The sequence below is a fragment of the Thunnus thynnus genome, chromosome 6 (genome assembly GCF_963924715.1).
Source record: "Thunnus thynnus chromosome 6, fThuThy2.1, whole genome shotgun sequence".
NCBI lineage: Eukaryota > Metazoa > Chordata > Actinopteri > Scombriformes > Scombridae > Thunnus > Thunnus thynnus.
In genome coordinates this window covers 16,740,900-16,751,284 of record NC_089522.1, presented here as the reverse complement: position 1 = coordinate 16,751,284, position 10,385 = coordinate 16,740,900, and the positions used below count along the sequence as shown (strand labels likewise).

The 10,385-nt window shown below is 40.0% G+C and overlaps 1 protein-coding gene across 4 annotated transcripts; it reads left to right on the top strand.

Annotated features, from left to right (window-relative positions):
* Positions 1–2,610: 2,610 nt before the first annotated feature.
* Positions 2,611–8,795, top strand: zgc:153867 (uncharacterized protein LOC337226 homolog). Of its 4 annotated transcripts, XM_067592185.1 has the most exons (8): positions 2,611–2,759; positions 3,179–3,206; positions 3,432–3,459; positions 5,813–5,956; positions 6,135–6,308; positions 6,623–6,700; positions 7,112–7,146; positions 8,207–8,795. In XM_067592185.1, exons 1-7 carry the CDS (start codon positions 2,626–2,628, stop codon positions 7,138–7,140), a joined length of 615 nt encoding a protein of 204 aa, XP_067448286.1. In that variant the 5' UTR covers positions 2,611–2,625; the 3' UTR covers positions 7,141–7,146; positions 8,207–8,795. The 4 variants fall into 4 exon arrangements, with proteins under 4 accessions (XP_067448286.1, XP_067448287.1, XP_067448288.1 ...); XM_067592186.1 differs by lacking the exon at positions 7,112–7,146; XM_067592187.1 differs by lacking the exon at positions 3,432–3,459 and having other exon boundaries at positions 2,657–2,759.
* The last annotated feature ends 1,590 nt before the right edge of the window (positions 8,796–10,385 follow it).

The following is a 10,385-nucleotide window of genomic DNA, read 5'->3' as shown; positions in this document are numbered from 1 at the left end:
GAGCATCATCGGCATCATCAACCTGCTTTTCTCCTCGCCCCACCCCTCCACGGGATACACACAACTGACACACTTTAACTCATAGCTTGATATCTCCTCTCAGCAGCCATACCAGCAGCTGGTGCAGAGATCTGAGACTACATTTATTGGCTGTCCAGAACAGGATAGGAATGGCTCCTAAAAGAGAACCCTCCGTTAAGAAGTCTCCTTCACCAGTGTCCCAACCCAGACTGGGACCCCCTTTCCCCTGCCTCCCTGCAGCTCCTGCAGCTCCAAAACCAGCTCCAGAGCAGAAGCCTAGGATGCTGCGTCCTTCGGATTCACCATTTGACCCCAGTACTTTGGAGGTGAGTGGAGAAACTGCAGTGTACTTTTTGTTACAAAGCTAATGCGGGGCATTCATACATACTTTATGTTCTGTTGATCGATTTTATTCCATCCTTAGTATAGTGTTTGATCATCTTAGCCAACAAAGTAAACCTATACAAAATAATGATATGTTGTCAGATGTCAATTACTAATGTAAAACATCAATTGCTGGTTATTTGTAGCTTTCTTTGACTCTGAAGGTAACTAGACAGGCAAAGCTCTCAGCATCAATGAGAGTGAATCTAAGCTAAAAAAAGAAATGGAGCACTGAGGATGAGGCAGTCAGTCAGTCAGTGGCCTCCTTAGGGAGAAAGAGGCTGTTCCCTGCCAGAGTACATGTGCTATTTCTTTCATCAGGCAGGTGATCCCATCAAATTAGTAACCTAACCTTTGTGACCTAGACAGCTGCAATTGTAAAATAACTTAAAACTCTAAATCAAATATAAATTTAAGTCAAGTGTTTACTGTAAATTAAAAATGTAAATTTTTACTTTACAAATCTTTGTTATTTGACAAAACTACGAATCAACTGCAAAGAGAGTAAAGAGAGTATACTTCCTGATAGGTCTGTATCAGACATCTGATGACAGCTTGTGAGATACATCAGAGATAAAACCGGACTGATATATCAGAGGGACAAACAGTGTTTATTCATCATCACTGGCATGTCATAGATATATAAGCAAATGTTAGCTGCTAAACCACTATAAAGTAGCTAACAACTATATATACCACTGTATTTAAAAAATACAGCATATAAGGCATCAAGTAAATACGGTCATTATTTCATAGTTTGTCCACCGGCAAATTCTTTACTTCGTTACATACATACAGTACTAAAATATCAATCAATATCACTATTGGAATACTAGTAAATTTTGCATTTACTTAACTATTATGGCAGTCTAAAATTTGAGTCCCATTTCTTCAACCCTCTGAATGACTGGAAATTAAGTATCAGTATATACAAAATGTCAGTAAATAGATGTAGCTACTTTGACTACCCCGGAGAGGTAGGAATAGATGTGTTGAAAAAACTCAATATCTCATACTGATGCCCACATTAGACTTTGCACTAATGTGCGTTAGCTTTGTTGGTGCTTCAGCTTCATTGCCATCCTCATATGCTGAGTGTAATTTTTTGTGTGCACTGCATGGTTTCATGGGGTGACTGTCCCATTTAGCCTGTGAGCATATCTGTACCATATTAAGACCCCCTCTTCTGCTCACAGTGGGACCAGACACATGACAGGAGGCCAGAGCTTCTGCTGGGCAAAGACAGTACTTTAAGAAATGTGGCATCAGTCCATGATCTCACTGGCCTTAGAGTAATCCATCATTCCTGCATGGCCACATCCTTAATGCAAAGCCAAGCAAAGTCACTCAGTGCAATTATGCAAGTGGGGTCAAAATCACCAAAGTCAAGTATACACCACCAGGGGACGAATAAAACATCTTAAAATGGTGTCCTAATCTGGGCACACATCACTAAATATAGGTTTCATACGTACTAACATGCCCATATGTGCAGTGGAAGAGATACTGGTCACTCTTGTCCATACTGGCTATGAAGAGATCCTTCTTAGTGCAGCTTTAATGTAAGAAGCAGAGAACAAAATCCACAGACCACCTTTCCTACAAAATGCATTCCATAATTCAGCCGAAGATAATAAGAAGCTTAAGCAGTCTGAGTTAAACAGATCAGGAGCATATATTCCAAAATCATGTTATGACATTCCCTCTCTGTCTCTCTGGTACAATATTTCCTTTCTGAGCTGCAGGGATAGTAACACGATTGTAAATTTTGTACTAAAAAGAACATCAACTGAAGATATCACTTGATTTGTCTGACTAAAACTGCTAAAACCTCATAATTAGCTTCAGCTAGACTTTAGAACACGTTTTTGCACATAAAAAGGACTGTGGATTTTGTTCCCCGTCTCTTGCACTGGAGTTGCACTAAGCAGGACAGGAGTAATAAACACAGCGACCAATAATTCCTTCAATGTACATATGGGCATGAGTGTATTGTCCTATAAACAGACAGGAAAAAAAAGTGAACCCATCCGAGCAGTTTGATCAGCATAAATAACATTTAGCCTTCTTGCTCTTTATTTCTGCTATGTAACAAGTTATAATTCCATGTACATATCAACTGAATCATAAAATGCAATTTTTAAGGAGCTTTGAGGCATATATCACACGTACCGCAAATCACACATCATCCCTAGACCTTTGTTCCTATATAAGGAGTGTATGGTTGCTCAGGGCCCTCGCACGGTGACGTCATTACGTACTGCTGCTAGGGTTTTCTCACCCTGCCTCTCAGAGCCGTCACACATTCTTTGGTTCGCCGACGCCTCGGACACACCTCAGCCGACACAGCCATGGTGGGTTTTTCGTTCCACTCGACTTAACTTAACATTACACGCAGTTCTTGTGTAGTTAGCTAACAGTGTAATGCATTAAGAAAATCTGTTAAGTTTTGCAAAGATGTTAAGTTGCGTTTGAATATGTGGATTGGCTCCTTGGTCGCTAGCGGAAGTGCAACTTTTGAGAAGCTAGCTAACGTTAGCTTGCACGGTAGCTAAAGTTAACAATTACACAATAAGCTAAATAACGTCACCAAAGTACCCGCTCGTAAATGTATTATTTCGCAATGTGCTACACTTGGGGAATATGTGGTTTTAGTAACGTTAAATCTAACTAACTGAAAATTGTCTAAAAGCCTTTGAAGTTAACCGGAGTTAGCTTTGCACTCCGTAGTAAAAGGAACCATCTTCATTTAGCCTAATTTCTCTTTGAACAGTCTGACTTCTCGGAAGATCAAATCCTCGGTGAGTTTTGAGTTTTATGTTGTGACATATTTCAGACCCCGCTTGTTTTGCATGCTTTCATTTCTGCTTGATTCAAATGGCACTTTGCCCTGTGTCTTCACTATCACTCTGCTCTATGCCCGCCTCCTGTCATAGTAGTACTGGTTTTAGACTAACGTTAGGTTTTTCTTCTTTATTTCCGTACTGTTTCATCACTTTCCACTTGCAACTGCTTGTCCTTTCCAGATTGAATTTAACCTGGATCAGATTCATGGTAAGTCAGTGTAAAGGGTCCGCCTTAGCATTAAACTGATGGCTATTTCGGAGTGTTCAGGGTGTGATCTGCATGTTGGTTTTGGATAAACCAAATCTGTTTTAACTGTGAATGAGGCGCTTTGCACTGTTTGGTACGTCAAAATCAGTCACATTTTGCATATAACGTTGTAATACTTACTGGCTTTCACTGTGTGTTGCAGTGTTTTTGTATGTAGTCAATCATGCATTAGCAGTACTTATAAAGCTAAACATATTCAAAGCTCATATCTGTTCTTGTTGTTCTGTTGGACTGTAGTCATTCCTGGTTATGTGAGATTGCCATAAACTTTCCCTGTTATCTCTCAAGCGGCTCATCTCCACGAGATTGCCCTTTTTTGGTGCTGGATCCAGTGGTGGATGGTTTTTGTCCTAGGGCTGGTTTGTTTAATCACCGTTGACATAATAGGCTATGGCTACTCTTCACTCTCCTCCTACTTTCCTCCACTCCTCTAATACCAAATATGGTGTTGGGGAAAAGTGCTCTCATGCCAGAAGGGAAGAGGCGCATTCCTCAGAACAGGAAAAACTCCACAACAGTGCCTGAGCTTTTTTGGGAGAATAGCTTGTTCCATAACATTAGCAACAGCCTGCTGCCCGGATATTGTGTAATCCAAACCTATGTCTCGCTGATTGCTAGATCTTAGCTTAGCTCTTTGTTTGGCTCTTGAGATAAACTAGAATGCCTGTTGTTAGATCAAAGCAAAATTAATCAATCCTGTGATCAGTGACAAGATTGCATCATTGCTGATAGTTGATCAAGCTTAAACTTATAAATTTATTAATGTTAATACTATAGATGGCTCAGGTACCTCACATCATTATTGACTGTTGAACAGCACAGTAAAACATTTATGTCAAAGTGAATTCGGCAAGCAGTAGAGGTGTGTCTAGTAAATGTGATAATTAAAACTTTGAACCACTGACACTGATTAATCTTGTTTGCTACCATAAAATGAGTGCCAAGTTAATAGAGATGACTGATCCATGCTGAAAGGGATACGTAGTGCAACATTACAACTTTCACATTAAGACACACAAGTTTGTTTGTTTGTACTATAATATTTGGAGGTGATTGACTGAATTTTTTAAATTATGCACAGTTTTATGCTGTATTTCTTGTAAACTAGTTTATACGTTTGTGTTGTTTATCAAGTAAAATAGCAAAACATGTGTTGGTTACAACTATTCAATTAAGATTACCTGCTTTTTTTTTTTTTTTTTACATTTTCTATCAATGCCTTTTGTTTTTGTTCGCTCTGAGGATAGTTCGCCTCAGTCGACATTCGCAAACCAATCATTGCTGGTTGACGTTAAATGCATCACTACCGGTGCACCAGCACCAGAAAGTTGTCACAGACACCAGATTTAAAAACTCCAGTATACTGCGAAATATGGAGAGATTTACCTGGCGATGATGGGCTTAATCAGCACTGTGTGAACTTATTTGGCAAGAACTTGAATGTAACGGATGTTCATTTATATATACAAGTCCTGCACATAATTATTTTTTCTAACATACTATGTACATATCTCTTTGCTCATTTATATATTTATACAGTAATTCAGACACATCTGATGTCTTTGGAAATGTTATCTGTTATTGTTTTGCATGTTGAAACTGCAGTCAAGATGACAGTGCATCTTGTGTCAAATTGATGCAACAGTTTTGCCTTGTTCCTGATGGTGTGTAGTGAAAATATCATTGGCCGACCAGATGACTAACACAAATATGTTATTTGCTGAATTGGGGAAGTTGGAGGGTGTTTTCATTGTCAGCCAGCAGAGTACAGAGAGTACACTGGTTTTAGTGGTTGCACCACACTCTCCCACGTGGGTGTAAATAATGTGATATTAATTCAAATAATTGCAGAGTTCAGTTATAAAAATGTAAATCCTGTGTGTTTGAACAAATTTTGTCTGCACAACATCAGCATGGAGTGACCCATAGAGAGGTGTACAATGTATTATTGATTGTACCAGGTAGACTGGCTGGAATTATCTTTCCTAGAGTGACATATGAAACTGATGTAGGCTTGTCAGTGTCGCTGTTTGTCCTGCCTGCTCACTTTAAAATTAGGCCTGCCAGTAGAAAAACAGATCATTTACAAGCTCAATCACTTTTCATAATCTGTGCTTTCTCTAGTCTGCTTGTTTTCTTCTTCACAATCTGTCTGGACGCTTTTCTGCTCTTTACTTTTTTCAGTTGCCTTACTGTCTCCATATCATCCCTCCATACATCCCTGTTCAACTCTAAATTGTTACAATGATTCATATCCCTGCTCTAATTTATTGTGTGTGTGTGTATCCTGCAGAGTTTAAGGAGGCATTCCTGCTGTTCGACAGGACAGGAGATGGGAAGATCAGCTTCAGTCAGTGTGGGGACGTCATGCGGGCCCTGGGACAGAACCCTGTCAACGCTGAGGTGCTTAAGGTCCTGGGCAACCCCAAGGCTGAGGGTGAGGGAGAAAAATTATATTTACTGGGAGTTGTGTCTTTAATGTAAATTGTTTGATTGTCACTATGCTGATTTTTGTCTCAAAATTCTAATCTTTCACGTCTTTCACTATGTTGTACTGAGTGTGCTGAGAGACTCAGACTTGCCTAATTAATTCTGTTTTGCCTGTGTTTTTGCAGAGATGAATACCAAGATGCTAGATTTTGAGCAGTTCCTGCCCATGTTCCAGGCCATCGCTAAGAATAAAGATCAGGGCTCCATGGAGGATTTTGTGGAGGGACTGCGTGTCTTTGACAAGGAGGGCAACGGCACAGTAATGGGGGCAGAGCTACGTCACGTCCTCACCACGCTAGGCAAGTTACAATTATATCATATACCCATAGATATCACTTAGCACTTTTTACTTAGAGGAAAACTGAAAAAGTGTAATCCCCAGAATGGAAAGCTATAAGTTGAATTAACTGTAATAAGAGTGTACATGGCATGAAAAGTAAATGAATTGCACGTTTGTAAATTTGTTTTGCTTCAAGGATTTTTTGCCATCTAGTGTGTAAATTTATTCGCATTATTTTACTTATCTTTCCTTATCCTTTGCTTTCACATCTAAAAAATCATGTTAATGTCACTCACATTATATAAGTAAACGTTTTATATATTCCATTTTCAGGTGAGAAAATGACAGAGGAGGAAGTGGAGACGCTCTTGGCGGGACACGAAGATGCAAATGGCTGCATCAATTATGAAGGTGAGAGTCTAGGAAATAAGCAGGACCAAGATTGTAGGTTCACCATAATTAGACTGATGGTGTGTGAAAATGCTATTGCTATGAATCTGAAAATTATTCCGTGTAACCATTCTACCCAGTTTTGGCAAGGCGATAATGAAACACTGGTCGTGCCTGACACCGAATGTTGACGTGAAATATTGTGTAATTTGAGGAAAAATAATAGTTTGAGTTTCTGTAAAGTTTTATGTAAATCCTGTTTATCTAAATGTTATACCGAACTGACTACAGTAATGCTTTGATGTACTCCTATGAAGAAGTGGGTGTCTATTCATGTTAGCATCGTCCGCCTCCAAGTCATTAATTGACTGCTTTAAGAGGCCATGTATAATGTCAATTGCTGACAGTGTGTTCAATGTTCTTCTTCCACAGCATTTGTCCGCCACATCATGTCAGGCTGAGGGCCGGTACGGGCATTGGGTATACCATGAGATGGCACCTCCAGGCTTCCCTGCATTAAATAATCCACTACCATTAGGCTTTTCTAACACTAATAAATTGTAGTTGTGCTCCTCATATTGCCAAACAGCAACAATGAGCTGTTGCAAAGTAGATTTGACCCGTAGATGCCTGTGGGAAAGCCTGGTGGTCCCTCTCATCTTTAGTCCTGATGTTTTGACCCATGTGTAGCCTCCTGCTGTTCTGTCTATCCCTCCTGCAGCCCTCTGTCTTGGCCCTTGGCTGCAGCATGCCCCTCTGCATGTGTCTGGGAATCCCCTCAAGTTTATAAGGGGATATGGTGGACACACAGGGAAGTGACTGGTCTCATTCAGGGAAAAGACTGGTGGCCACTGTCGAGTCATTTGAGCTGCTGGGTGTGGAGATCATAAGACAGCTCTTCTAATCTCATTTGCATGTCATTGGTGCTATAAAAACAGGGTTATCCTCAGTTGGTGTTAGAGGTGCTACTCTTCTCGCAGATAATTGACAACCAGTTCATTACCTTGTAGACATGTTTTTAGATTCAAGTATTGCCACCAGCTTTGGGAGAGTGGACCAGTCCCTTTTTTCTACTAACCAGAGAATTGCAATAAGTTGCTCTTGTGCTGATTGTGTTCTCCTCTGTACTGACGGAAGCTGAATTTGTAGCTGGCCGCTCTCTGACTGGACTGTAGCTCCCTGATCTTCTCCCCTTTTCTCTGCTTCTCAACTAGAGGAAAGCATACAGCGAGGATGGCTTCTCTAACCAGCTCTTCTTGGATCATAGACATGGCCAAAATGCTTTTGGCTGAATAGGAGATAGAGATGATTACCTCACCTCTTTCTCTCAGTACCTTCTTCAGCCCTTTTTTTCTTCTGGGTGATCGGAATATGGGGGATCTGCCTCCAAATGCAGCATCTCCCACCCAGCCTCACCAAAGCTGGATGAGGAGAGGGGCCTCAGCTCCACATGCTGTAGTTGGAGTAGGTCTCTGCCATAATGTAGTCGATGTGTCTGACATTTGTCTTTCTCATCTCTCTTTACAGAACTGGTCAGGATGGTCATGAACGGGTGAAGACGAAGAGCATCCCACTTTTTTTTTTTACCCTGTCACATGTACCCTCTTTTTGCAGTTGGCATTCTACATTCCCCCCCACCCTCACCCCCCCCAGCCTTTTCCATGGATTCATCTTCCTCATTTAATTTAAAAAGTGCCTTTACATTCCCCACAAAAGACAACGTTTGACCCTGGCCATTGCAGCCAGTACATTCACACGTGACCAACTTGTATGCATTCAGGAGTCTTTGTGCGTGCATTGTTTGCAATAACATTCCAAAATGCAGCACTTAAGACTTCTTAAATTTGGATAATGATATATTGTAACTATTGCTACTAGTGTGTCAGTATTGGATGGGACATTAATATATATGCATCGTAACTGTTAGCGACCTACTGTATCATTGGCTAAGACTTGCTTTGGCTGAGGAACATGTTCCTCTGATATCACGGTAAACCAGTATATTCAAAGCCATACTATCATGAGGTAGAAAGGAACATTTCAAATGGGTTCCCATGTTTTTAATTCACCCTACTTTTGTTGCTGCATTTAAATAAATGTCTTTCCTCAAAACCTATGTTGGTTGTTGTGAGTGAATTTGTTTGGTTCAACAGAATTAAGGAAAGATTTGTGTCCACCTTGTCTTAATAGCTTTTGCACAGTGTAATGATGTGGTTGCACAGTTTTTCCACTGACACAAGAGGGCAGTGTTGTCGCATGAATCTGCTGTGCTTCAAGGAATGGCATTGTCAGAATATACGGTGTAAAATACATGAGAATCAGCTCTTTGTGCTTTCTTAAGACAAATGAAGAACTCAAAGCAAGAGTTTGGGTTTTAGTCAATAGACTATTATTGGTAGTCTGAGACAATTTAGGGCTTTTCCTGTTTGTTGCAAATGTTTACGGGTATTATAATAATAAATTTCAGCTAAAAATATTTTTTTTACATATGTCTTACAGTTTTTATGGCCATGCTTGAAATTTCCAGAGAACAGATTTGGTGACCAGGTACCAGGATATGAGCAGGAGAAGCCTGTTTGGTGGCTTCCCGACCTTTTCTTCATTTTCCTCACAAGCAGCTACAACTATTTCCCCTCATTAGGTACCATAGCTATTGGAGTGTGGAGCTTATGTGTGTGGGGTAAGGTTCAGGAGGGTGTCATAGTCCACTGCTGAATAGGTTGTCCACTAATTACTCGGTGTGTGTGTGTGAATGTGTGTGGTCGATGGAAGTCAAGGCTATTGATTATTTTAATCCTCCTATTTGTGAGTCTGTGATCCTCGTGGCTCTGCATTCGACAGGGGAATCACTAATGGGCCTCAGCGCAGCCAGTCTCAGACCTCTCCCCGTCCAATTAACTTTCAACTGGAATCTGCCAGGAGAGAGAGCCGGGGGCTGGGCCCAGGCATGGCGCGGCTACATGCCTCTCTCCGCTCGGAAGCAACAGATTCACCAAATCCTTGAAGTCCAGACTGCCATCAGCTCTCTAGTCTAATTACATACTTTTCTTTTTGCCAATAATCTAAGAGGTATTCAGGATTTATTCTCTTTAACATGGAGATGATGCCTCTTTTTCCCGGTTTAGTGACTGATAAAGTGGCTTTATTGAATATTATGCCCCCCTGAATAAACTTGAAATTATGTGTGTAGGAAACAACTCAAAGTGTGGGAATATTCATCAGCAGACAACTTTTGTATCACACGTTATTTGTAAGCATATTAAGGTACTTTTCTGTTTTGTTTTGTTTCTGCACAATTATAATATGAATTTACATCCAGTTTCAAAATATCTTTATCTCTGTCATTTCATGCCATTCTTAATATAAAGTGCAGTTTAGATCAATCATAAACCTTAAGGCTGAAAATGTATCACAAATATTTCCTTTAAACAAAGAGCTATCTATTTAAAAATAGCAAAAACAGTCCATCTAGAATTCTAATTATATTTCTTAAAAGTTGGGGTAAAAAGAGTATATTGGATGATTCTGATTACCAGCACATCTCCACAAAGAAATAGAATAATAGTTTTGATTTAAAGCTGAGGCAATAGAAAATTTATGCAACAGTTATAATAATTGATGAATCATTTTAATTTAATTTTCAAGCAAAAAAGCCAAAAAAAAATCACTGGTTCCAGCTACTCAGATGTTTCTTGAAAACAATAAG

What these genes read in the sequence shown, in the direction of transcription:
- zgc:153867 (XM_067592186.1), top strand. Translation starts at nt 2,626, where the DNA reads ATGGTTGCTCAGGGCCCTCGCACGGTGACGTCATTACGTACTGCTGCT. An exon ending in CCTCAGCCGACACAGCCATG is followed by an intron (nt 2,760 to 3,178) that starts GTGGGTTTTTCG and finishes CTCTTTGAACAG; the next exon opens with TCTGACTTCTCGGAAGATCA. An exon ending in TCACGTCCTCACCACGCTAG is followed by an intron (nt 6,309 to 6,622) that starts GCAAGTTACAAT and finishes TTCCATTTTCAG; the next exon opens with GTGAGAAAATGACAGAGGAG.